General features: G+C 38.7%; 1 protein-coding gene across 2 annotated transcripts in view; it reads right to left on the bottom strand.

The window, feature by feature from the left end:
* Positions 1–2,589: 2,589 nt before the first annotated feature.
* The window catches only part of LOC102999771 (C-type lectin domain family 4 member A), a 31,351-nt gene continuing 9,304 nt past the window's right edge, over positions 2,590–24,636 (bottom strand). Inside the window, exons 3-6 of one of the 2 annotated variants that reach the window (XM_007170108.2) lie at positions 22,131–22,232; positions 5,179–5,330; positions 3,958–4,073; positions 2,590–2,877 (exon numbers count right to left, since the gene is read on the bottom strand). In XM_007170108.2, coding sequence (XP_007170170.2) covers positions 2,736–2,877; positions 3,958–4,073; positions 5,179–5,330; positions 22,131–22,232 — 512 coding nt within the window. In that variant the 3' untranslated portion in view covers positions 2,590–2,735. The remainder of the gene's footprint in view (positions 2,878–3,957; positions 4,074–5,178; positions 5,331–22,130; positions 22,233–24,636) is intronic. The other variant, XM_007170109.2, reaches the window with a different exon arrangement.

The following is a 24,636-nucleotide window of genomic DNA, read 5'->3' as shown; positions in this document are numbered from 1 at the left end:
AGAGTCTGACATCTATTTGGATTTCTTTACTTGGAAGGAGTAAAGCCATAAAGACCACTACAAACATGCACTTTGCCTTCCTTGGGCCTTTTTCACAAGACATAGTGTGAGTCAGACCATGATTCTGAATTCAACTCACCCAACTTTCCACATACTAAGTTACCAGGACTATACTTTAGAGTAGGGGCAGTCTCCTTGAAACAGGAAGACAACAGTACAGCCATTTTGGAAAAGGACCGGGTAACAGCCTTGGGCAAAACAGTCCTTGGAAGCTAAAGAACAAAAACCCTGAGGGCCTGAGTCCCAGAGAAAAAAACAAAACAAAACAAAACAAAAACAGGCTTGCACGAATAAAAGATTGACTTCACCTCTGTTACACTAACGAGTATACCTTGTTGCCACAAGACAAGAATTTCAACTATAAATTTTAACCTTATCTGTACCTGTGCCTTCTTGCAGAAAATTCTCATGCATTCCTTTCCCCTCCAGAAGCTCTCCCTATGCCTGACAGCCACCATGGAGTCACCTGCTGCTGATTAAAGAAGTTTGACAATTTCTGTAAATTATCAGTGATCATGGGACAAACCCTCCCTTTTGTTATGAAAGCAACTCACCCCCTACTACTCGGGGAGCTGGCACTTTTTTTTTTTTTTCCATCTTCTCCCTTGTGCACAAGCTCTCTCTTTTAATAAAAAGCTTTGCTTGCCTAAGAGTCTTGTGGAAGCGACATTCATTTCTATGGTATTGCTGCCCAGGAATCTGGAAAAGGCATGGTAACATCATCCTGAGCCATGTTCTGAGAGCCAAGTTGACCGGTAATAAAGCTGATACTTGGAATGGATATGGGCATTATTAATTGGGAGGTAAACTGGTATATTCTACATACAATGGATAAGATCAGACCTGTATAAAAATAACTCATCTGTAGATATAATCAGGAAATAAGTGGCAAATATAATTACTCATTTGCATCAAGATAATCAAGGCATCATCTCAGGAGGTCACACTGGGGTAGCCATGGCTAGAGTCGGCTTTATCATGATCGATTATAATTACCATACTAATGCAATGAATAACAGACTTTAGTGTAAATATGATATATTGTAGTAGAAAAAAATGATCTATCATAACTATAGTAAAGAGAGGAATAGAAATATATCAGGGGCCGTTTTGAGTGGAAATACATACCTAGAAACTGTAAAATTTAACCAAAGGAAAAAATTATCAAAATACCTGATGAATATGTCTATGTCAACTCACCAGTAACAACTTCCAGTTCTGACTCTCTAATTCTAAACCTCCAGTGCTCAACCTCTGATTTCCCTTTGCTTGTACCCTGGTGTTAAATGACAGCCCAAGACTAAACAGAGAATGTTAAGAAGCCCAAAGCATCTACTGGACCAAAGCTGGAATTTATCGTTCACTGACGTGTATTACATTCCACCTTTACAAAATATGCTTTTAGTTAAAGGTAATAAATCTGTCTGAGAGAAATAAAAAGTAATGGTTGGGATTATCTTGCTGTTGACCAACCCACACAGAGAAAAATCCAGACAGGTGGAGGAACCACAACATATAACTGTATCCGTATCTAACCCCTTAGCAATCAGACAAAAATTAGGAGATGAGGCTCATGCCCCCTCCATTTGTCTGCAAAGGGGCTGCCCAATATAGTCTCTGCACATGGAAAATGGTCAATATATGTTCATTTTGTCTGGTAGAAAGAAATTCTCCTCTACCCTTTCTAGGTTCTTCTGGCTGGCCTAAGAAGTAAAATTGACATGAGCCAGACTAACAGGAAAAAAATCAAACAAAGTTTAATAACATGTATACATGGGAGAGACCCAGGAAAACTGAGTAACTCACCCAAATGGCCAAAGTCCTCACCTTAAATACCTTATGCAGCTAAAGACAAAAGAGAATGTTGGAAGTAGTGGTTTAGGACCTCAAAGGAGAAGAAGGCAACTGACATGGAGATGGAAAAGCAAAAGCTTGATAAACAAATGTTTGCTGGACCCTGCAGAGACAATGGGACACAGAGAGGAATTTTAACAAACAGACTTTGCCAGGCTCCTCCCTGTCTATATACCTAGTTCATACTATAGTGATCTATGGTGATCACTTCCTAGAACTGATCCTATATCTCCATTCTTTAGGCAGCTAGGGGGAAGGTGAAAGTTTTTTCTTGAGTCTTTTGGGCCTTGATTGTTTTCAGCTTGAAACTATGCACTTCCCAAAAAGACATTTTGGGGTGGCAACTTTTGCTCCCCTAAAATTTCATGAATGAACAAATGAATGAATGTGTGCACTGGCTCTATCGTAAATGGAATAGGTGACAGCCTACTGAAAAATTCTATGAAGATCCCTTATAAAAGACTTACACATGAATAACAAGAACATATTAGCTATCTCTAAGAGAAAAACAAATATCGTATATTAACACATATATGTGAAACCTAGAAAAATGGTACAGATGAACCGGTTTGCTGGGCAGAAATAGAGACACAGATGTAGAGAACAAACATATGGACACCAAGGGGGGAAGTGCTGGGGGGGGGGGATGAACTGGGAGATTGGGATTGACATATATACACTAATATGTATAAAATAGATAACTAATAAGAACCTGCTATATAAAAAGTAAATAAAATTAAATTTTTTAAAAAAAGAACATATTAGCTATCTCTGTGATGGTGGATACCAATTCAACCTCACGGTCATGGAGAATGTTCCATTCATAAGTAGATCTTCTTCATCTTGCAAATAGACTTGTGACGGTCATTACAAGGAACATCATTCCAGCCCCATTCTCCTGAACGAACATTTAGCACAACGCAACGCTCATAAGGATTATTGGGTTCACCCCTGTGCCAGAATCTGAGTGCCAGAAAGGGAAAAAAAGAATGAGAATGTTACTTTAAACAGTGCTTTGAAAAGAGACAGTAAGAGAGGGGGCTGGGATTGAACTGTGTGGAAGTCAAAGTCAGATATACCCAAATCATTCCTTCCCACTTCTCATGGAGTTTTCCCTCCATCTGTGTCTCCAGTATTTCCCTTGAAAATTGTCCTTACATCACCCAGTATTGTGTCATCTTATTGCATTAAACATTCTCCCAGCAGATGTTCCAGTCTCCCTTCTGTTTGTCCATTTTATATCCTGTTCCCAGGAAACTGTCAGTCCACAGTCTCCCTTAAATGATGTAAAAGACTTCACACTGGTCTCAAGTATCAATATAGTTTGTTTCTTTTATTATGGACTGCTTTTGGAGTCTGAAGAACTAGTTAAAATCTCCGAATCTGCTGCTATGCCTGTTACCTTGGACAAGTAATTTAATTTCACAGATTCGCAGAGACTAGATTAATATCCCTATATATTTCACATAGTGATATGAGGATCAAAGGTGGTAATGTACTATAATGTACTAAAGTACTTAAGAGTTTTAAAATAACTTCATAAATATGAGATATCATAAGACTATCAGAATTTAACTTATTTGCTGTATGAGAGATATTAAATCTCAATAATTGGTTATGATCTTAATTGACATAAGTTGTTGTTACATTTAGAGAGATAGTGTAGTGGTTGAAAGCCCCAACTTTGATATCAAACAGACCTGGGTTTGAGGACCACTGTTACCACTGCTGGATAACCACTGAGTTATCGAAACTCTTTAAACTCAGTTTCTTCATCTCTATAGTAGAAAAATAATAATGTGTGCCTCATAGAGTTATTATGATGATTGAGTGAGATAATAAGGAAAATTATTTAACCTAGTGCCCAAGAGTTAAAAGAAGAGTGAGCTTTTTTCTTTTATTGAAGTATAGTTGATTTACAATGTTGTGTTAGTTTCAGGTATACAGCATGAGCTATTTTATTTTAATAACTGATCATTGGAACACCCTAAAACCCCTGTATGCTGCAGGACCCAGGGTTCCTTTATCTAATTCTATACTCACATGGCACTTTCATTGTATGGTGTCTGATCGACCCATTGCCAATGTCTTTTCCCCTCTGGGTCTGACAGCCCCACATAATAAACAGAATCTAGTTTCAGTTTCCGGGTGATGATATCCTAAGGGAAGAAAAGGAAGGAGGTATAGGCTTTAGAACAGTCAGGTTGAACTGAGTTCCTGGCTTTAGGGAGAAGAGAAGAAAAGGAGAGGATCCAGGAAGAGCCACATGGGGGCCCTGCAGAGGATCCTAGGTTTTTTCTAGCTAAGCAGAGCAGGATCAAAAATATCACTTGTGAGCATGATGTTGGTCTTAGTCTGTTCAGGCTGCTGTAACAAAATACCACAGACTGAGTTGCTTATAAATAACAGAAATTTGTTTCTCACAGTTCTGGAGGCTAGAAATCCCAGGTCAGGGAACCAACATGGTGGGATGAGGGCCTTCCTCCTGGTTCCTAACCAGTGCTTTCTCACTGTGTGCTCACGTGGTAGAAGGGGCGACGTTGCTCTGTAGAATCTCTTTTTTAAAAACATTAATCCCATCAATGAAGGCTTCATCCTCATGGCCTATGCAGCTCCCAAAAGCCCCACTTCCTAATACTATCATCTTTGGAGGTTAGGATTTCAACATATGAATTGGGGTGGCAGGACACAAATGTTCAGAACATACCAATGTTTGATACATATGGAGGCAAATTCTATTCATGATCATAATGAATTCTCATCTCAGACTCTCTTCCCTTCACTTCTTCCGTAAGAGAGTGTGTTCTTCAAAGTCGTAGATGAGAAATATTTTGCAGATTAAATAATTTTCCTTTTAACAACTTCAGATTGTTAACAATCATTTCTGATTGGTGATTGTGACTCTTCATGATGGAACTTCATTTCCCAATTGGACTTGATACCCCTTCTCTGTTAGTTAATAATTTATAAAACATTTACGTGTTGAAATAATAAACTGATATTTCAGGCTGAAATATTTTCAGCCTTCCACTCAACCCCTACTTATTATATTTTCAATGCCCCAATTTATTTGGGGGGAGGTTAGTTTTATAGAAGCAGGAAGAAGGCGTGGAATGTAAAACCTTAGGTAGCCTTTTCTAACTATTTTCTTAAGCCTTCTGCCACAGCACCAATATCCCAAGACAATAAAAATCTCCTTCTTAGCCAAGAAAGATGTTAAAAAGCCAGGCAACACTCCTGACTCCATTATCAATTAGAAAGTACCTGCTCATCCTTGGTGTTGATCACCAGCAGGTGAGCTTCCATTCTTGAGCATCTCTTCTCACTCTCATCCCAAATATTTTGTTCAGTAGAAATAAAATAGCAGTTAGAACTAAATGACGTCCAATTCTTTGGGCAGCAACTCCAGTCTTTCCCTGTATTGAGAAGAAGGCCATAACAGTGCAATATATGAAAAGTAATTTTTTAAGTGTGTGTATTAAGGACCAGAGGAGACTGCATGGAAAGCAGAACTCCCATCTTGACCCAGGAGTAACAAGGAGCCCTGCCCATCAGGTGTCAAGGAGGTCAAGTCTACCTACATCAGGCAGTAACAGGGTAGGGATGCTTTCCTTTGCCAGAGTGGTGTCAGGAAAAACCAGCTAAAACAGAAGTTTAAATAAGATCCAAACTCTCAGAACATAATACAAAAATGTCCAGGTCTCAATGGAAAATTACTTATCATACCAAGAACCACAAAGTTCTCAAAAGTCAATTTAAAAAAAAAAAAATGAAAATATATATGCCAATACCAAGATAAGAGAAATACTAGAATTATGTGCCAAAGATTTAAAAGAAGCCATGGAACGATGCTTCAACAAGAAAGTACAAACGTTTGAACCAAATGAAAAAATAGAAAGCCTCAGCAAAGAAATAGAGGATCTCAGCAAAAAAATTAAAGATAAAAAGGAGAATCAAATGGAATTTTATAGTTGAAAAATGTAATAACCAAAATTAAAAGCTCAGTGGATGGGCTCAACAGCAGAATAAAGAGGACAGAGAAATCAGTGAACTAAAAGATAGAATAACGGAAATTACTCAGCTGAACAACAGAGACAAAATAGAGTAAAACAACAACAACAAATAAATAGACTTCCAGTTTCCAGTCTGGTAAGAAGCTTGGAAGTCACCACTCCATTCTAACAAGTAAAAAGCTGAACAAACTGAAAATCAGCAACTCTTCACAGAGCAAACCACTGCACCCAAAGTTGTAGAGACACAAAAGCAAATACAGAGAATCACAATTTTGTACTGGAGCAGAAATGTCTTTGGGAACCAGTCCCAGGGCATGGCAACCTGAACTGAAATTGTGGAACTGCTGGAAGCTCAGTGTACACAACTCTGAGAGATAAAAAGTCCAGGGTGACCCAGTCAACGTAGAGGCCCCAACACTTCTGTGAGTTTTACATCCTGGAGTTCCACCAGGTGCTCACAGTAAATATCTGAGAAAAATTCTCCTGTGCTTCTGGCAAAAGCAGGGCAAAAGGTACCATTTTGAAATACACCAGAGGATTCTTTTCTTTTTGAGAAGATCTGCGCAAAGGAGAAATTATCTGACCAGAGCCTAAGATGCTGGGGATTTGTCAGACCCTAACTGACTAGGGAAAGGAAAATACCCAAGTAAAGCCCACTATAGCCACCTGTCCCACTCTAAAGGGGTTAATAAAAACAACTGAGAAGAAGAACTTGTAAGCTCAAAGCACAAAGGCAAAGACTCACTAAAAGAATGAACAAAATCCTAGGATTATAGAATGTCTCCCCTCCCCCCACACCTCACCACCACATTTTTAAGGCCTATTTACAGCAGTTCCTTTTACTCAGTACATCATGTCCAGCTAATGAGAAAAAAACACAAGGCATATTAAAACAAACAATACACAGTTTGAATAGACAGAGCAAGCATCAGACGCAGATGCTTGATGGGGCAGAGATATTGGAATGATCAAACCAGGAATTTTTTTTTTAACATCTTTATTGGAGTATAATTGCTTTACAATGGTGTGTTAGTTTCTGCTTTACAACAAAGTGAATCAGTTTTACATATACATATGTTCCCATATCTCTTCCCTCTTGCATCTCCCTCCCTCCCACCCTCCCTATCCCACCCCTCTAGGTGGTCACAAAGCACCGAGCTGATCTCCCTGTGCTATGCGGCTGCTTCCCACTATTTTACATTTGGTAGTGTATATATGTCCATGCCACTCTCTCACCCTGTCACATCTTACCCCCCCCCATATCCTCAAGTCCATTCTCTAGTAGGTCTGTGTCTTTATTCCCGTCTTACCACTAGGTTCTTCATGACCTTTTTTTTTTTTTCCTTAGATTCCATATATATGTGTTAGCATACTGTATTTGTTTTTCTCTTTCTGACTTACTTCATTCTGTATGACAGACTCTAACTCCATCCACCTCACTACAAATACCTCCATTTCATTTCTTTTTATGGCTGAGTAATATTCCATTGTATATATGTGCCACATCTTCTATATCCATTCATCTGTTGATGGACACTTAGGTTGCTTCCATGTCCTGGCTATTGTAAATAGAGCTGCAATGAACATTTTGGTACATGACTCTTTTTGAATTATGGTTTTCTCAGGGTATATGCCCAGTAGTGGGATTGCTGGGTCATATGGTAGTTCTATTTTTAGTTTTTTAAGGAACCTCCATACTGTTCTCCATAGTGGCTGTATCAATTTACATTCCCACCAACAGTGCAAGAGGGTTCCCTTTTCTCCACACCCTCTCCAGCATTTATTGTTTCTAGATTTTTTGATGATGGCCATTCTGACCAGTGTGAGATGATATCTCATTGTAGTTTTGATTTGCATTTCTCTAATGATTAATGACGTTGAGCATTGTTTCATGTGTTTGTTGGCAATCTGTATATCTTCTTTGGAGAAATGTCTATTTAGGTCTTCTGCCCATTTTTGGATTGGGTTGTTTGTTTTTTTGTTATTGAGCTGCATGAGCTGCTTGTAAATCTTGGAGATTAATCCTTTGTCAGTTGCTTCATTTGCAAATATTTTCTCCCATTCTGAGGGTTGTCTTTTGCAGACCAGGAATTTAAAACAACTGTGATTAACATGTTAAAGGCTCTAGGGACTTCCCTGGTGGCACAGTGGTTAAAGAATCGCCTGCCAATACAGGGGACACTGGTTTGAGCACAGATCCGGGAAGATCCCACATGCCGTGGAGCAACTAAGCCTGTGCGCCACAACTACAGAAGCCTGCACACCTAGAGCCCATGTTCCGCAACAAAAGAAGCCACCACAATGAGAAGTCCGCGCACCGCAACGAAGAGTAGCCCCCGCTCACCGCAACTAGAGAAAGCCCGTGCACAGCAACAAAGACCCAACACAGCCAAAAATAAAAATATATAGATAAATAAATAAATTTATTTTACAAAACCAAACATGTTAAAGGTTCTAATGGACAAAGTAGACAGCATGCAAGAACAGGTGAGCAATGTAAGCAGAGAGATGGAAATTCTAAGAAAAAAACAAAACAAAATGCTAGAGATGGAAAATACTGTAACAGAAATGAAGAATACCTTTAGTGAGCTGATTAATAGAGTGGACACAGCTGAGAGAAAAAAAAAATCTCTGTGCATGACGATATCTCAATAGAAGACTCCAAAACTAAAAAGCAAGGAGAAAAAAGCCTGAAAAAAAAAAAAAGAGAAGAGAATCTCCAAGAAATCTAAGGCAGAAAAAAAACTTGTAACATATGTGTAATGAGAATATCAGGAGAGTAAAGAGAGAAAAAGAACAGAAGAAATATTGAAACAATAATGTTTGAGAATTTCTCCAAATTAATTACAGATACCAAGCAGGATAAATGCTGAAGAAAACTACACCTAGACACCATATTCAAGCTGCAGAATATCAGACAAAGAAAAATCGTTAAAGAAGCCAGAGGGGGAAAAAACACCTCCTATAGAAGAGCAAAGATAAGAACTATATCAGACTTTGCAGAAACCACAGAAGCAAGAAGAGAGTGGAGTGTTGAAAGTGAAAAGCTACTATCCTATTTCTGTAACATGCAAAATTAACTTTCAAAGGTGAATTAAAAATAAAAACTTCTTCAGACAAACAAAAACTGAGGGAATGTGTTGCCAGTAAACCTGCCTTGCAAGAAATGTTAAAAGATACTTTTTAGAGAAAAGAAAAGTAATATAGGTCAGAAACATGGTTCTACATGAAGAAAGGAAGAAAATCAAAGGAGGAATAAGTGAAAGTAAAATAAAAACTTGTATTTTCCATAGTCTTAATTGATCTATTAGATAATTTGTTCATAATAATAATAGCAACTATGTATTCAATTATGTGATGTGTAAGTGAAATAAATTATAGCAATGATACAAGGGATAGGAGGAAGGAATTTGGATCATCTTGTTTTAAAATACTCTCACTACACATGAAGCTGTATACAGTTATTTGAAAGTGGACTTGGATTACTTGTAAATGTATATGGCAAACTTTAGGGCAACAACTAAAAAAAAAGAAGTATAACTGACATGCTAAGAATAGAACAAAAATGGGATCATGTAAAATGCTCAGTTAAAACCACAAATAGGAAAAGAAGAAAATAATAGAAAAAGATTAAAAAAAGGGCAAGATATAAAAAAATAATACAAATGGTAGATATCAATACAACTGTATTAATAATCACTTTCAATGTCAGTCATCTAAATGCACCAATTAAAAAGAAGAGATTGTCAGAGTGAATCAAAAAACAAGACTCAACTATATGTTGTCCTAAAAAACCCACTTTAAAACTCCAAGAGGATTTTATAAAGACATATATATTAAAAGTAAGTGCATGGTTATCAAAAATTTAAAAATTTTTATTTCAATGGGCCATTTTTCTATGTCAAAAGTTGTCTAACACACATATTAATCAAACTACCAAAAATTAAATACAAAGAAAAAATATTAAAAGCAGCAAGGGAAAAACAACAAATAACATACAAGGGAATCCCCATAAGGTTAACAGCTGATCTATCAGCAGAAACTCTGCAAGCCAGAAGGGAGTGGCAGGACATATTTAAACTGATGAAGGGGAAAAACCTACAACCAAGATTACTCTAGCCAGCAAGGATCTCATTCAGATTTGACGGAGAAATTAAAACCTTTACAGACAAGCAAAAGCTAAGAGAATTCAGCACCACCAAGCCAGCTTTACAACAAATGCTAAAGGAACTTCTCTAGGCAAGAAACACAAGAGAAGGAAAAGACCTACAATAACAAACCCACAACAATTAAGAAAATGGTAATAGAAACATACATGTCAATAATCACCTTAAATGTAAATGGATTAAATGCTCCAACCAAAAGACATACTGGTTGAATGGATACAAAACTAAGACCCGTATATATGCTGCCTACAAGAGACCCACTTCAGACCTAGGGACACATACAGACTGAAAGTGAGGGGATGGAAAAAGACATTCCATGCAAATGGAAATCAAAAGAAAGCTGGAGTAGCAATTCTCATATCAGACACAATAGACTTTAAAACAAAGACTATTACAAGAGACAAAGAAGGACACTACATAATGATCAAGAGATCAATCCAAGAAGAAGATATAACAATTGTAAATATTTATGCACCCAACATAGGAGCACCTCAATACATAAGGCAAATACTAACAGCCATAAAAGGGGATATCGACAGTAACACAATCACAGTAGGTGACTTTAACACCCCACTTTCACCAATGGACAGATCATCCAAAACGAAAATAAATAAGGAAACAAAAGCTTTAAATGATACATTAAACAAGATGGACTTAACTGATATTTATAGGACATTCCATCCAAAGACAACAGAATATACTTTCTTCTCAAGAGCTCATGGAACATTCTCCAGGATAGATCATACCTTGGGTCACAAATCAAGCCTTGGTAAATTTAAGAAAATTGAAATTGTATCAAGTATCTCTTCCGACCACAACGCTATGAGACTAGATATCAATTACAGGAAAAAATCTGTAAAAAATACAAATACATGGAGGCTAAACAATACATACTAAATAACCAAGAGATCACTGAAGAAATCAAAGAGGAAAGCAAAAAAAATACCTAGAAACAAATGACAATGGAAACACGATGATCAAAACCTATGGGATGCAGCAAAAGCACTTCTAAGAGGGAAGTTTATAGCAATACAGTCCTGCCTCAAGAAACAAGAAACATCTCAAATAAACAACCTAACCTTACAACTAAAGCAATTAGAGAAAGAAGAAGAAAAAACCCAAAAGTTAGCAGAAGGAAAGAAATCATAAAGATCAGATCAGAAATAAATGAAAAAGAAATGAAGGAAACAATAGCAAAGATCAATAAAACTAAAAGCTGGTTCTTGAGAAGATAAACAAAATTTATAAACCATTAACCAGACTCATCAAGAAAAAAAGGGAGAAGAGTCAAATCAACAGAATTGCAGATGAACAAGGACAAGTAACAACTGACACTGCAGAAATACAAAGGATCATGAGAGATTACTACAAGCAACTATATGCCAATAAAATGGACAACCTGGAAGAAATGGACAAATTCTTAGAAATGCACAACCTTCCAAGACTGAACCAGGAAGAAATAGAAAATATGAACAGACCAATCACAAGCACTGAAATTGAAACTGTGATTAAAAATCTTCCAACAAACAAAAGCCCAGGACCAGATGGGTTCACAGGCGAATTCTATCAAACATTCAGTGAAGAGCTAACACCTATCCTTCTCAAACTCTTCCAAAATATAGAAGAGGGAGAAACACTCCCAAACTCATTCTACGAGGCCACCATCACCCTGGTAACAAAATCAGACAAAGATGTCACAAAGAAAGAAAACTACAGGCCAATATCCTTGATGAACATAGATGCAAAAATCCTCAACAAAATACTAGCAAACAGAATCCAACAGCACATTAAAAGGATCATACACCATGATCAAATGAGGTTTATCCCAGGAATGCAAGGATTCTTCAATATACACAAATCAATCAATGTGACACACCATATTACCAAATTGAAGGAGAAAAACCAAATGATCATCTCAATAGATGCAGAGAAAGCTTTTGACAAAATTCACCACTGATTTATGATAAAAACCCTCCAGAAAGTAGGCATAGAGGGAACTTACCTCAACATAATAAAGGCCATATATGACAAACCCACAGCCAACATCGTCCTCAATGGTGAAAAACTGAAACCATTTCCACTAAGATCAGGAACAAGACAAGGTTGCCCACTCTCACCACTATTATTCAACATAGTTTAGGAAGTTTTAGCCACAGCAATCAGAGAAGAAAAAGAAATAAAAGGAATCCAAAACGGAAAAGAAGAAGTAAAACTGTCACTGTTCGCAGATGACATGATACTATACATAGAGAATCCTAAAGATGCTACCAGAATACTACTAGAGCTAATCAATGAATGTGGTAAAGTTGCAGGATACAAAATTAATGCACAGAAATCTCTTGCATTCCTATACACTAAAGATGAAAAATCTGAAAGTGAAATTAAGAAAACACTCCCATTTACCACTGCAACAAAAAGAATAAAATATCTAGGAATAAACCTACCTAAGGAGACAAAAGACCTGTATGCAGAAAATTATAAGACACCGATGAAAGAAATTAAAGATGATACAAATAGATGGAGAGATATACCATGTTCTTGGATTGGAAGAATCAACATTGTGAAAATGACTATACTACCCAAAGCAATCTACAGATTCAATGCAATCCCTATCAAACTACCACTGGCATTTTTCACAGAACTAGAACAAAAAATTTCACAATTTGTATGGAAACAAAAAAGACCCAGAATAGGCAAAGGAATCTTGAGAAAGAAAATCGGAGCTGGAGGAATCAGGCTCCCAGACTTCAGACTATACTACAAAGCTACAGTAATCAAGACAGTATGGTACTGGCACAAAAACAGAAATATAGATCAATGGAACAGGATAGAAAGCCCAGAGATAAACCCACACACATATGGTCACCGTACCTTTGAGAAAGAAGGCAAGAATATACAGTGGAGAAAAAACAGCCTCTTCAATAAGTGGTGCTGGGAAAACTGGACAGCTACATGTAAAAGAATGAAATTAGAATACTCCCTCACTCACACCATACACAAAAATAAACTCAAAATGCATTAAAGTCCTAAATGTAAGGCCAGACACTATCAAACTCTTAGAGGAAAACATAGGCAGAACACTCTATGACATACATCACAGCAAGATCCTTTTTGACCCACCTCCTAGAGAAATGGAAATAAAAACACAAATAAACAAATGGGACCTAATGAAACTTAAAAGCTTTTGCACTGTAAAGGAAACCATAAACAAGACGAAAAGACAACCCTCAGAATGGGAGAAAATATTTGCAAATGAAGCAACTGACAAAGGATTAATCTCCAAAATTTACAAGCAGCTCATGCAGCTCAATATGAAAAAAACAAACAACCCAATCCAAAAATGGGCAGAAGACCTAAACAGACATTTCTCCAAAGAAGATATACAGATTGCCAACAAACACATGAAAGAATGCTCCACATCATTAATCATTAGAGAAATGCAAATCAAAACTACAATGAGATATCATCTCACACTGGTCAGAATGGCCATCATCAAAAAATCTAGAAACAATAAATGCTGGAGAGGGTGTGGAGAAAAGGAGACCCTCTGCACTGTTGGTGGGAATGTAAACTGATACAGCCACTATGGAGAACAGTATGGAGGTTCCTTAAAAAACTAAAAATAGAACTACCATATGACCCAGCAATCCCACTACTGGGCATATACCCTGAGAAAACCATAATTCAAAAAGAGTCACGTACCAAAATGTTCATTGCAGCTCTATTTACAATAGCCAGGACATGGAAGCAACCTAAGTGTCCATCATCAGATGAATGGATAAAGAAGATGTGGCACATATATACAATGGAATATTGCTCAGCCATAAAAAGAAACGAAATTGAGTTATTTGTAGTGAGGTGGATGGACCTAGAGTCTGTCATACAGAGTGAAGTAAGTCAGAAAGAGAAAAACAAATACCGTATGCTAACACATATATATGGAATCTAAAAATCAACAAAAAAATGGTCATGAAGAACCTAGGGGGAAGACAGGAATAAAGATGCAGACCTACTAGAGAATGGACTTGAGGATATGGGGAGGAGGAAGGGTAAGGTGGGACAAAGTGAGAGAGTGGCATGGACATATATACACTACCAAATGTAAAACCGATAGCTAGTGGGAAGCAGCCGCATAGCACAGGGAGATCAGCTCGGTGCTTTGTGACCACCTAGAGGGGTGGGATAGGGAGGATGGGAGGGAGGGAGACACAAGAGGGAAGAGATATGGGGATATATGTATATGTATAACTGATTCACTTTGTTATAAAGCAGAAACTAACACACCATTGTAAAGCAATTATACACCAATAAAGATGTTTAAAAAAAAAAAGGTCTATCCACCATTACTAATTCCACATGGTTCAACCAAATAGTAATATGTACTTACTATACAGTAAATAACAAGATACAGCAGTAGGCCTAATAAATGAGGTAATTTCAAAGAAATGATCAACATAAACAGTATTTCATGATGTCTGCGACGACTGCAATGTAATCTGTAAACGGCTGATTTCTGTTGGTGAGACACACACTATCATGATTTGTTGCTTCCATTCATAATTTCCAGAGAGCAGCAGCATCTGCCAGGAGCTTGTTATGAACGCAAACCCCAGATGCACTGTATCTCTGTGGTCCATCAGGACATCAGCCAGCTCCATCCCCTCCCCATCGCCAGGTAGAATTAGTTTTTCAATCAGAAATAACTTGATAAGTGGAAAGGTATCTCAAATGAAAAAATAATCAATAAACATACTAGTTTTTCATCTTTATAAGAAAGTAGATAGAGAAAGGTATACCATGCTAACACTAAACGAAAGAAAGCAGGAGTAGCTATATATATTTCAGCAGACTTCAGAGCAAGGAAAGCTATCAGAGATAATGATGGACATCACATAATGATAAAGGGTATTTTTTCTTGTTCAATTCTCCAAGAAGCCATAACGATCCTTAGTGTATGTACCTAACAACAGAGCATCAAAAAGTGAAGCAAAAACTGATAGAACTGCCAGGAGAAATAGACATATCCATTATTATAGAGATTTAAACATTCTGACAAGAAATGGACAGGGCCAGAAGGCAGAAAACCTGTAAGGACATAGTTGAACTCAACAACATCATCAATCAACCATATATAACAGACATCTATTGAATATTTCATCTGAAAACAGCAGAATACACATTTTTTTAAAGCTTATGTTGGGAAGGGGGAAATTTCCCCCCCAAGCTTCTTTTTTTTTTTTTAACATCTTTATTGGAGTGTAATTGCTTTACAATGGTGTGTTAGTTTCTGCTTTATAAAAAAGTGAATCAGCTATACATATACATATATCCCCATATCTCTTCCCTCTTGCGTCTCCCTCCCACCCTCCCTATCCCACCCCTCTAGGTCTCTTGAGTTCTTATGGCTGGACTAACCATAAAGTTGACACAAGACAAAAAAGAAACAGGGGGAAAAGAAACCAACTCTAATTTGTGTGCACTGAGGTCTCCTAGAAATGAGACCTAAGAAGTAGTCAAAGCAGGCAGCGTTCATAATTTTTAGACAAAGAAACAATAAAATTTTGAGGAAATGTATGCTTAATTAGTGAAAAATAGAAACAGAGTTTAGGTTTGGGGTAATAACTTAAGGAAGCAACAAGATTTGTTTACACAGGCTTCTTGTCCTTGATTTCCCGATCTCTGGTGATGTGTGTTCTTCTCCCTCCAGATACAGGGAGTGGTAACTTTCATTTATTTCCTGCTTTCAGTGAGACAGAGAGGAGGGTCAAAGTGTCCCTCTTATATCAGCTCTTTCTTAAGTAACTTTAACACAAAATAATCAATCTGCCATTGAGGTTCATTTTGGGGAGAACTGCCCTGGACCCCAATACTCACATAGAACATTTACCAAGATAGACTACAACTGGGCAATAAAACACACCTTAAAAAATTAAAAAGAATAGAAATCATACAACGTCTGCTCTCAGATCACGTGGTATTAAACAAGAAATCAGTAACAGAAAGATAGCTGAAAAAATCCCCAAATACTTGGAGACTGAATAAAATACTTCTAAATAACACGAGTCAAGGAAGAAGTCTCAAGAAAATATTTTTTAATATTTTTAACAAAATGAAAATAAAAACACACATCAAAATTTCTGTGATACAGCCAAAGTAGGGCTTAGAAGGAAATTTACAGCATTGAGTCCATATAATAGATATAAGAAATATCTAAAATCAATAATCTATGTCTCCATTATAGAAAACTAGAAAACAAAGAGCAAATTAAATCCAAAGTAAGCAGAAGAAAATAAGTAATAAAAGTCAGAGCCGAAATCAGTGAAACTGAAAACAATAAATCAATAGAGAAAACTGATAAAAGCCAAAAGCTAGTTCTTTGAAAAGATCAATTACATTGACAAGCCTCTAGTCAGGCTAAGAAAAAAAAGAGAAAGGACTCAAATTATTAATATTAGAAATGAAAATAAGTCATCACAATAGATCTAGTGGACATTAAAGATAGTAAAGAATTATTATGAACACCTCTATGCCCATAAGTTTGATAACCTAGATGAAATGAACCAATTCCTTGAAGCTCACTATCTGCAAAAACTCACACTAGAAGAAATATACAATCCGAATAGGCCTATATTTATTAAAGAAACTAAATCCATAAAATCATCCAAAAAAAAAGAAAGCACTAGGCCCAGATGTGTTCACTGATAAATTTTACTAAACATTTAAGAAAGAAATTATACCAGTTACCTCAATGTCCTTCAAAGATAGAAGCAGGGACTTCCCTGGTGGTCCAGTGGGTAAGACTCCATGCTCCCATTGCAGGGGTCCTGGGTTCGATCCCTGGTTGGGGAACTAGATCCCACATGTATGCCACAACTAAGAGCTCACATGCTGCAACTAAGACCCGGCACAGCCAAAATAAATAAATAAATAAATAAATACTAAAAAAAAAAAAAATACATACATATAGAAGCAGAAGGAATACCGAACTCATTTCCTGAGGCCAGCATTACCCTCATACCAAAACCAAACAAAGACATCGTAAGGGATAAAAAGCCTACAGACCAATTTCCCTCATGAACATAGGTTCAAAAATCCTCAAAAATATTGGAAAATTGAATCCAACAATGTATAAAAAAAATTATAGAGGAGTGTGGCCAAGATGGCAGAGCAGGAAGACCCTGAGCTCACCTCTCACAGGCACAAAATTACAGCTATTTACAGAGTAACTATCAATGAGAATGACAAGAAGACAAGTAGAAAAGATCTTCTACAAGTAAAGATATAAAGAAGGAACCACAACGAGATGGGTAGGAAGGGCACAGACGCAGTACAGTCAAGACCCACACCCAGCTAGGTGATCCACAAACTCGAGGATAATCACAATTTCAAAGGTTCTCCGCAAGAAGCGAGGGGTCGAGCCCCACATGGGGCTCCCCAGTCCAGGGGCCCCGCACTGGGAAGATGATCCCCCAGAATGTCTGGCACAGAAGGCCAGTGGGGCTTGTGTTTGGGAGAGCCAGAAGGAAACAGAGACTCTGCACTTAAATGGCTCGCACAAAACCTCATGCCCTCAGATGCAGGCAATAAGCAGTAACTTGAAAGGGGCCTGGTCAGAGCCACTTGCTAGTCTGGGAGAGCCTCCCGGAGACCCACCCTGGGGACACAGACAATGGCATCAGCCAGTGTGGGGAGCTCGTTCTACCACAAGGACACTGGTGCTGACGAGTGCCATTTCTTGAGTTCTTCCTCTAGCTTATTAGCAGCTGGGACCCAGTCCCAACCTCCAGCTGGTTGGCACCAGTCCTGGGACCCCACCCCCCAGACCAAGTAGCCAGTTGTGTGGGGCAACAGCGACACCCACCAGCAGGTTGTCAGCAGCCATAGTCCCGGTGGAGCCCCCCAGTTGCCCCGGATGCTGGTCCTGCCCACCAGAGGGCCGAGGATTTATCCCCACTCACTCACCAGCAGGCCAGCACTAACCCCTAGAGCCAGACTCAACCACCAGCGGGTGGGCAACAGCCCCAAGACCCCAGCCCTGGCTCCACCCACCAGTAGTCTGACACCAGCTCCACCCCAGAACCTGGCTCCACCCACCAGCAGGCCAGAACTAGCCCTGGGACCCCTGGGGCCTCAGCCAGCAATGTCAAAATCCAACCCCTCCCACCAGCAAGCCAACATCTGCCCTGGGAATGCCAGGTCTGGCCTTGCCCACATGTGAGCCAATACCAGCTCCAAAACCATCAGGCCCCACAGACAGCCACCCCAGGAACCAGCTCCACTCACCAGGGGGCCACCACCAGCCACAGGACCCCCAGGGACCACACCCAGTCATGATAGGAAATGGCCCTGCCCACCAGCAGCCAGTATCAGCTGTAGAACACCCCAGCCCCCAAGGCCCAGACATCTGGGACCTGGCTCTGCCCAGTGATGGGTCAGCACTAGCCTCAGGACCTTTGGGACCTTCAGCCAGCGACATCAGGACATGGCCCTCCCAACCACCAGGCCAGCAGTCTCTGCACTAGGCAGGGCCTGGAAGCCACCAGCCTGGGAGCCAGGCCAACCTATTAGTGCACCCACAGTAGTTGGCCCTGCCACAATAGAAAGGCCCACACAGCCCACACAAGGGACACCCCTAGAGCATATAGCTCTAGTGAACAAAAGGGAGTGTGCTCCTGGACCACATAGGACATCTCCTACATAAGGCCACTTCTCCCAGATCAGGGAATGTAACTGACCTACCTAATACATAGAAATAAGAACAGAGAATCAGGCAAAATAAGGCAACAGAGGAATATTTTCAAAACAAACAAACACAAAAAACAAACAAATGAACAAAATAAATAAATAAAACCCCAGAAAAAGAGCTAAGCAAAGATAAGCAATCTCCCCATTGAACAGTTCAAGGTAATGATCATAAAGATGCCCAACAAGCTCAGGAGAAGAAAAGATGAACACAGTGGGACATCTAAGAAAGAGCTGGAAAATATAAAGAATAACAAAACACAGCTGAAGAATACAATAACTGAAATTAAAAATACACTACAAGGAGTCAACATTAGATAAGATGACACAATAGAATGGATCAGCCAACAGGAAGAGTAGTGAAAATCACCCAACCTGAGCAGAAAAAAAGAATTTTTTTAATGAGGACAGTTTAAGAGACTCCTGGGACAACATCAAACATACTAACACTCACATTATTGGGATCCCAGAAGAGAGAGAGAAAGGGACAGGGAATATATTTGAAGACATGATAGCTGAAAATTTCCTTAACCTGGAAAAGGAAACAGACAAGCACAGAGTCCCAAACAAGATCAACCCAAAGTAGTCCACACTGAGACACATTGTAATTAAAATGGCAAGAGTTAAAGAGAGATTGTAAAATCAGCAAGGGAAAAGCAATTAGTAATGTACAAGGGAACTCCCATAAGACTACCAGCTGACTTTTCAGAGGAAACTCTGCAGGTCAGAAAGGAGCGGCACAATTATTTAAAGTGATGAAAGGAGAAAAAACTACAAGAATACTCTACCTGGCAAGGCACTCATTCAGATTTGAAAGAGAGATAAAGAGTTTCACAGACAAGCAAGAGCTAAAAGAGTTTAGTGCCACTAAATCAGCTTTACAAAAAATATTAAAGAGACTCCTCTAAGTGAACAGAAAAGACCACAGACGGAAATATAAAAATTATAAAAGGAAAAATCTCATCGGTAAAGGCAAATATACAGTATGAGTAGTAGATCAACCACTTTAAAGCTGGTAGGAAGGTTAAAACACAAAAGTAATAAAATCATCTATGTCCACAATAAGTAGTTAGGGCATATATCAATACAAAACAAAAAGATCCAGCAATTCCACTCTGGTTATTTATCCGAAGAAAATAAAAACACCAAGTAGAAAAGATATATGCACCCCTATGTTCATTGAAGCATTATTTACAAAAGCCAAGATATGGAAGCAACCCAAGTGTCCATCAACAGATGAACAGGTGAAGAAGATGTGGTATATGTACTGGAATACTATTCAGCCATGAGAAAAAAGGAAATTCTGCCATTTGAAACAACATGGATGGACCTTGAGGACATTATGCTAAGTGAGATAAGTCAGACAGAGAAAGACAAATACTCCATGATATCTCCTATATTTTAAAAAATGAAAATTTAAAAACAGAGGATAAATTGGTGGTTACCAGGGGCTGGGAGGTGTGGGAATGGAAGAGATGTTGTTTAAGGGTATATACTTACAACTAGTATGTAAATAAGTCCTGAAGATCTAATACACAGTACAGTGATTATAGACAACAAAACTATATTGTGAACATTAAAGTTGCTAAGAGAGTAGATTTTAAGTGTTCCCAACACTAGAAGAAATGGTAAGTATGTGACATGTTAGAGATATTAGCTAATGCTAATATAGCAATTATATTACAACATAAAATCAATTATCTGCACACCTTGAACTTACACAATGTTGTCAAATACAACTTAAAATTTTTAACTACATAAATAAATAAACTGATTTTTTTCTGAGTTACTTGTCAGTTGAGATAAAAATAATTTCCAGAAATTGCTATTATAAAACAAGTTTGCTGGGGCTTCCCTGGTGGCGCAGTGGTTGAGAATCTGCCTGCCAATGCAGGGCACACGGGTTCGAGCCCTGGTCTGGGAAGATCCCACATGCCACGGAGCAACTGGGCCCGTGAGCCACAATTACTGAGCCTGCGCGTCTGGAGCCTGTGCTCCGCAACAAGAGAGGCCGCGATGGTGAGAGGCCCGCGCACCGCGATGAAGAGTGGTCCCCACTTGCCACAACTAGAGAAAGCCCTCGCACAGAAACGAAGACCCAATACAGTCATAAATAAATAAATAAATAAATAATAAAAATAAAATAAAAAAAAAAAACAAGTTTGGGTCTTCCCTGGTGGCGCAGTGGTTGAGAATCCGCCTGACAATGCAGGGGACATGGGTTCGAGCCCTGGTCTGGGAAGATCCCACATGCCATGGAGCAACTAAGCCCATGCACCACAGCTACTGAGCCTGTGCTCTAGAGCCCATGAGCCACAACTACTGAGCCCATGTGCCACGACTACTGAAGCCCATGCGCCTAGAACCCATGCTCCACAATAAGAGAAGCCACCACAATAAGCCCACGCACCGCAACGAAGAGTAGCCCCCGCTCGCCGCAACTAGAGAAAGCCCGCATGCAGCAATGAAGACCCAATGCAGCCAAAAATTAATTAATTAATTAATTTTTTAAAAAGAATCAAAATTAAAAAAAGAAAGAAAAAACTAAGAAAAAGTTTCTCATTAAGAAAAAAATGTTCATTAAGGAAAAAAACTAAGGAAATCTGAACAAACTATGAACTTTAATTAATGATAATATATCAATATTGGTTCAATAGTTGCAATAAATGTACCATACTAATAATGTAAGATGTTGGAAAAATTGTGTACACGGGGGAGGGGAGTGATATGGGAAGTCTATTATTTACTCAGTTTTGCTGTAAAAATAAAACTGTTCTCTAAAAATAGTTTATTTTTAATTTAAATAATCACATCTATATTAAAATTTACATCCTCTTCATCAAACAAAACTAAAACTTTCTTCCTCTTCCAAAACCTTCAACTCTAGTCTGAAGAGGTAAAACCCTGTTTAAGTGTATTTTATGCATTCTCCCAGAAATGTTTTATGCACATATGTTTTCTCAAAACACAAATGAATTAAATTTTTCTTGAACGAGTGAGTTTTACCTGATATGTAACAAAAAGGGCAAGTATGCACAGAAAGCTCAGAAAGAAGCAAAGGCTGAAGAAACCCAAAAGCAATGTAATCTTTTTCACAATTAAAACTATTTCCTTACACAGATATACTAAAGATATGTATAAAAGAATTTTAGGTCCTAAATATTTGTATACTTAAAGTTTAAAAGGATCATAAGACTCAACTTCTTAGTATGACCTGCCTGTGAACCTTATTGGAAATATAGATCTGGCACACAGTAGAGACAACCACTGAATTATAGGCACATTTAATTTTTACCTTCTGTGGTCGAATTTTCTTTCATACATTCCAATACTGTGTGAGGGATTTCTTTTGTAGTCTTTTTTTCTTTAGGAATATAAGAACATTTTTGGAAAAAAACTGAAAAAGAGAATAAGACCATTCATTTTCCTGGTAGCGTTATAACGTCACTCCTTAATGTTACTTACATTCTTTATAGGAACAAAACCTACAATTGCCCAATTACTTTAATAGAATCCTGACTGTGGAAAAGATTTCCCATCACCCCACATTCAATGTAATCCTAATCCCACTGATTTTGAAACTACAGATTTCTGCAGGAATAGCTGAAAAAATCAGTAGTTGAAAGAGGACATGACGCTTCCATTATAACGGGTCTAAAGGGATTTGTCCATATTCTCCTTCAAATATCCACACTAAATGCATGCAAAGGCTAATCCTTGAAGGACAAGGAATGGAGAGAAAATGATTAAACACTTCTACCTGAGGATGTACACAGCATGAGTCTTCAGGGAGAAATTTAGCTAATTCTGATGAGTTCTGGATTACTTGTAGAATTGGGAATCAGAACAACTCCAACAATGATCTGGAGAGGAAGACATTATCCTCTTCATCTTCTTTCCTTTACTTTATCCATCTCAACTGGCTCTTATTCCTCAGCAGGCCAACACACTCAAGTCTCTCACAGCTCAAGACTAACCTACCTCTCCCTCTAAAAAGTAAATTTTCTCTCTTTCTCTCCTCCTTACCTCTATTTAGTTCTTTAACCACTGCATGCTGGATTCTGCTTCCACCACTCCATGAAAATCACCCTTGCAATGGGTTATCAGTAATTTCCTAGGGCCACTTCTTAATTTTCTTCCCCTTTGACTTCCTGCCATACTTGACCCTAGTTCTCTTCCCCCTTAACTGTTGGGACACTACTCTTTCCTGTGTTTGCCTCAGCTTTCCTGCTGTTGTTTCTTTTTTTTTTTTTAATTTATTTATTTATTTGTTTATTTATTTATTTATTTATGGCTGTGTTGGGTCTTCGTTTCTGTGCAAGGGCTTTCTCCAGTTGCGGCAAGCGGGAGCCACTCTTCATCGCAGTGCGCGGGCCTCTCACTATCGCGGCCTCTCTTATCGCGGAGCACAGGCTCCAGACGCGCAGGCTCAGCAATTGTGGCTCACGGGCGCAGCCACTCCGCAGCATGTGGGATCCTCCCAGACCAGGGCTCGAACCCGTGTCCCCTGCATTGGCAGGCAGACTCTCAACCACTGCGCCACCAGGGAAGCCCTGCTGTTGCTTCTTATACTCCTTTGTAAGATCCTCTTTCTCAATCCATCTTTCTTATTTATTTGTTTGTTTATTTATTTATGGCTGCTCAGCTTGAGGGATCTTAGTTCTCCCACCAGGGATTGAACCTGCACCCTCAGCAGTGAAAGCACAGAGTCCTAACCACTGGACCACCAGGGAATTCCCTATCCATCTCTTTTAAAATGTGACATTCCCTAGAGTTCCATCCTTACCCTTCTTTCCTATACTAAATCTTCTCCTTGACTGATATCATGTGTCCTCATGGTTTCAACTGGTACCTAAATGTAAATGACTTCCAAAGCTCAGACCTGTCTCCTAAAATCCAGACAAATATGTCTCCCACTAGACATGTCCATTTGAGGTTCCAAGAGTCATACAATATTTAACATGCCCAAAACTTAAATCACCATCTTCCATCTCAAACCTTCTACTCATCATTTATTGTCTACCTCTTTGAATAACTTCGTGATTTCTGAGTTCACCAAGTAGGAATATTGGAGCCACACTTTACTTCTCTTGGTCCTTTATTTCCCAGATCTAAATATTCATCAAGCCTCAACCTCCTTGATTATACCACCTCATTATCATTCAAAGCTACCCCCTTTCTCCTTCACTACCCCTAGCCTTAGATCAGGTTCTCACTATTTCTCAATTGCATAATGAATAGGCTTTCCAACTATTCTTTTTACTTCCAGTTCTGTCCTCATATATCCATTTTACACATCTACACCAAAAGCATATTTCTATAAATCAAATTTAGTTATGATCACTTCCCTGGTTAAAATTTTTCAATGGCTCTCCCTGACTGTGACACATTCCAAAAATGGCCACAATTTTCAACTCTCCCTGTATCCACACCCCTTTGCAATATAACTTATTAACTTTTCCAATCAACAAGTGGGGTCTATTTCTCCACCACTTGAATCTGGGCTGGCTTTAAGACTTCCTTTGGCCAACAGAATGTGCAGAAGCAACTCTGGTTACTTCCAAGCTAAGGCTTCAGGAGGCTTTGCTCACTATCGCTCTCACTCTACAAGCCTACACGTTCCCATCTGAACAAGCTCGGGCTAGCCCGATGAATTACGAAAGAAGTGGGACCAATTTCTCCATGTCGTTCCAGCTTACATCCTCTTCCTCAGAAACCGGGTTGCCTGTAACTGGTACTTGACTGCATATGCACAACTGGCTTTAGCCAGGACCAACAGAACCTCCCAGCTGAGCCCAGTC

This window comes from Balaenoptera acutorostrata, chromosome 11 (genome assembly GCF_949987535.1).
Source record: "Balaenoptera acutorostrata chromosome 11, mBalAcu1.1, whole genome shotgun sequence".
In the NCBI taxonomy this organism is placed as follows: Eukaryota; Metazoa; Chordata; class Mammalia; order Artiodactyla; family Balaenopteridae; genus Balaenoptera; species Balaenoptera acutorostrata.
The sequence above is the reverse complement of the archived record's forward strand: the minus strand, read 5'-3'. Positions and strand labels throughout refer to the sequence as shown.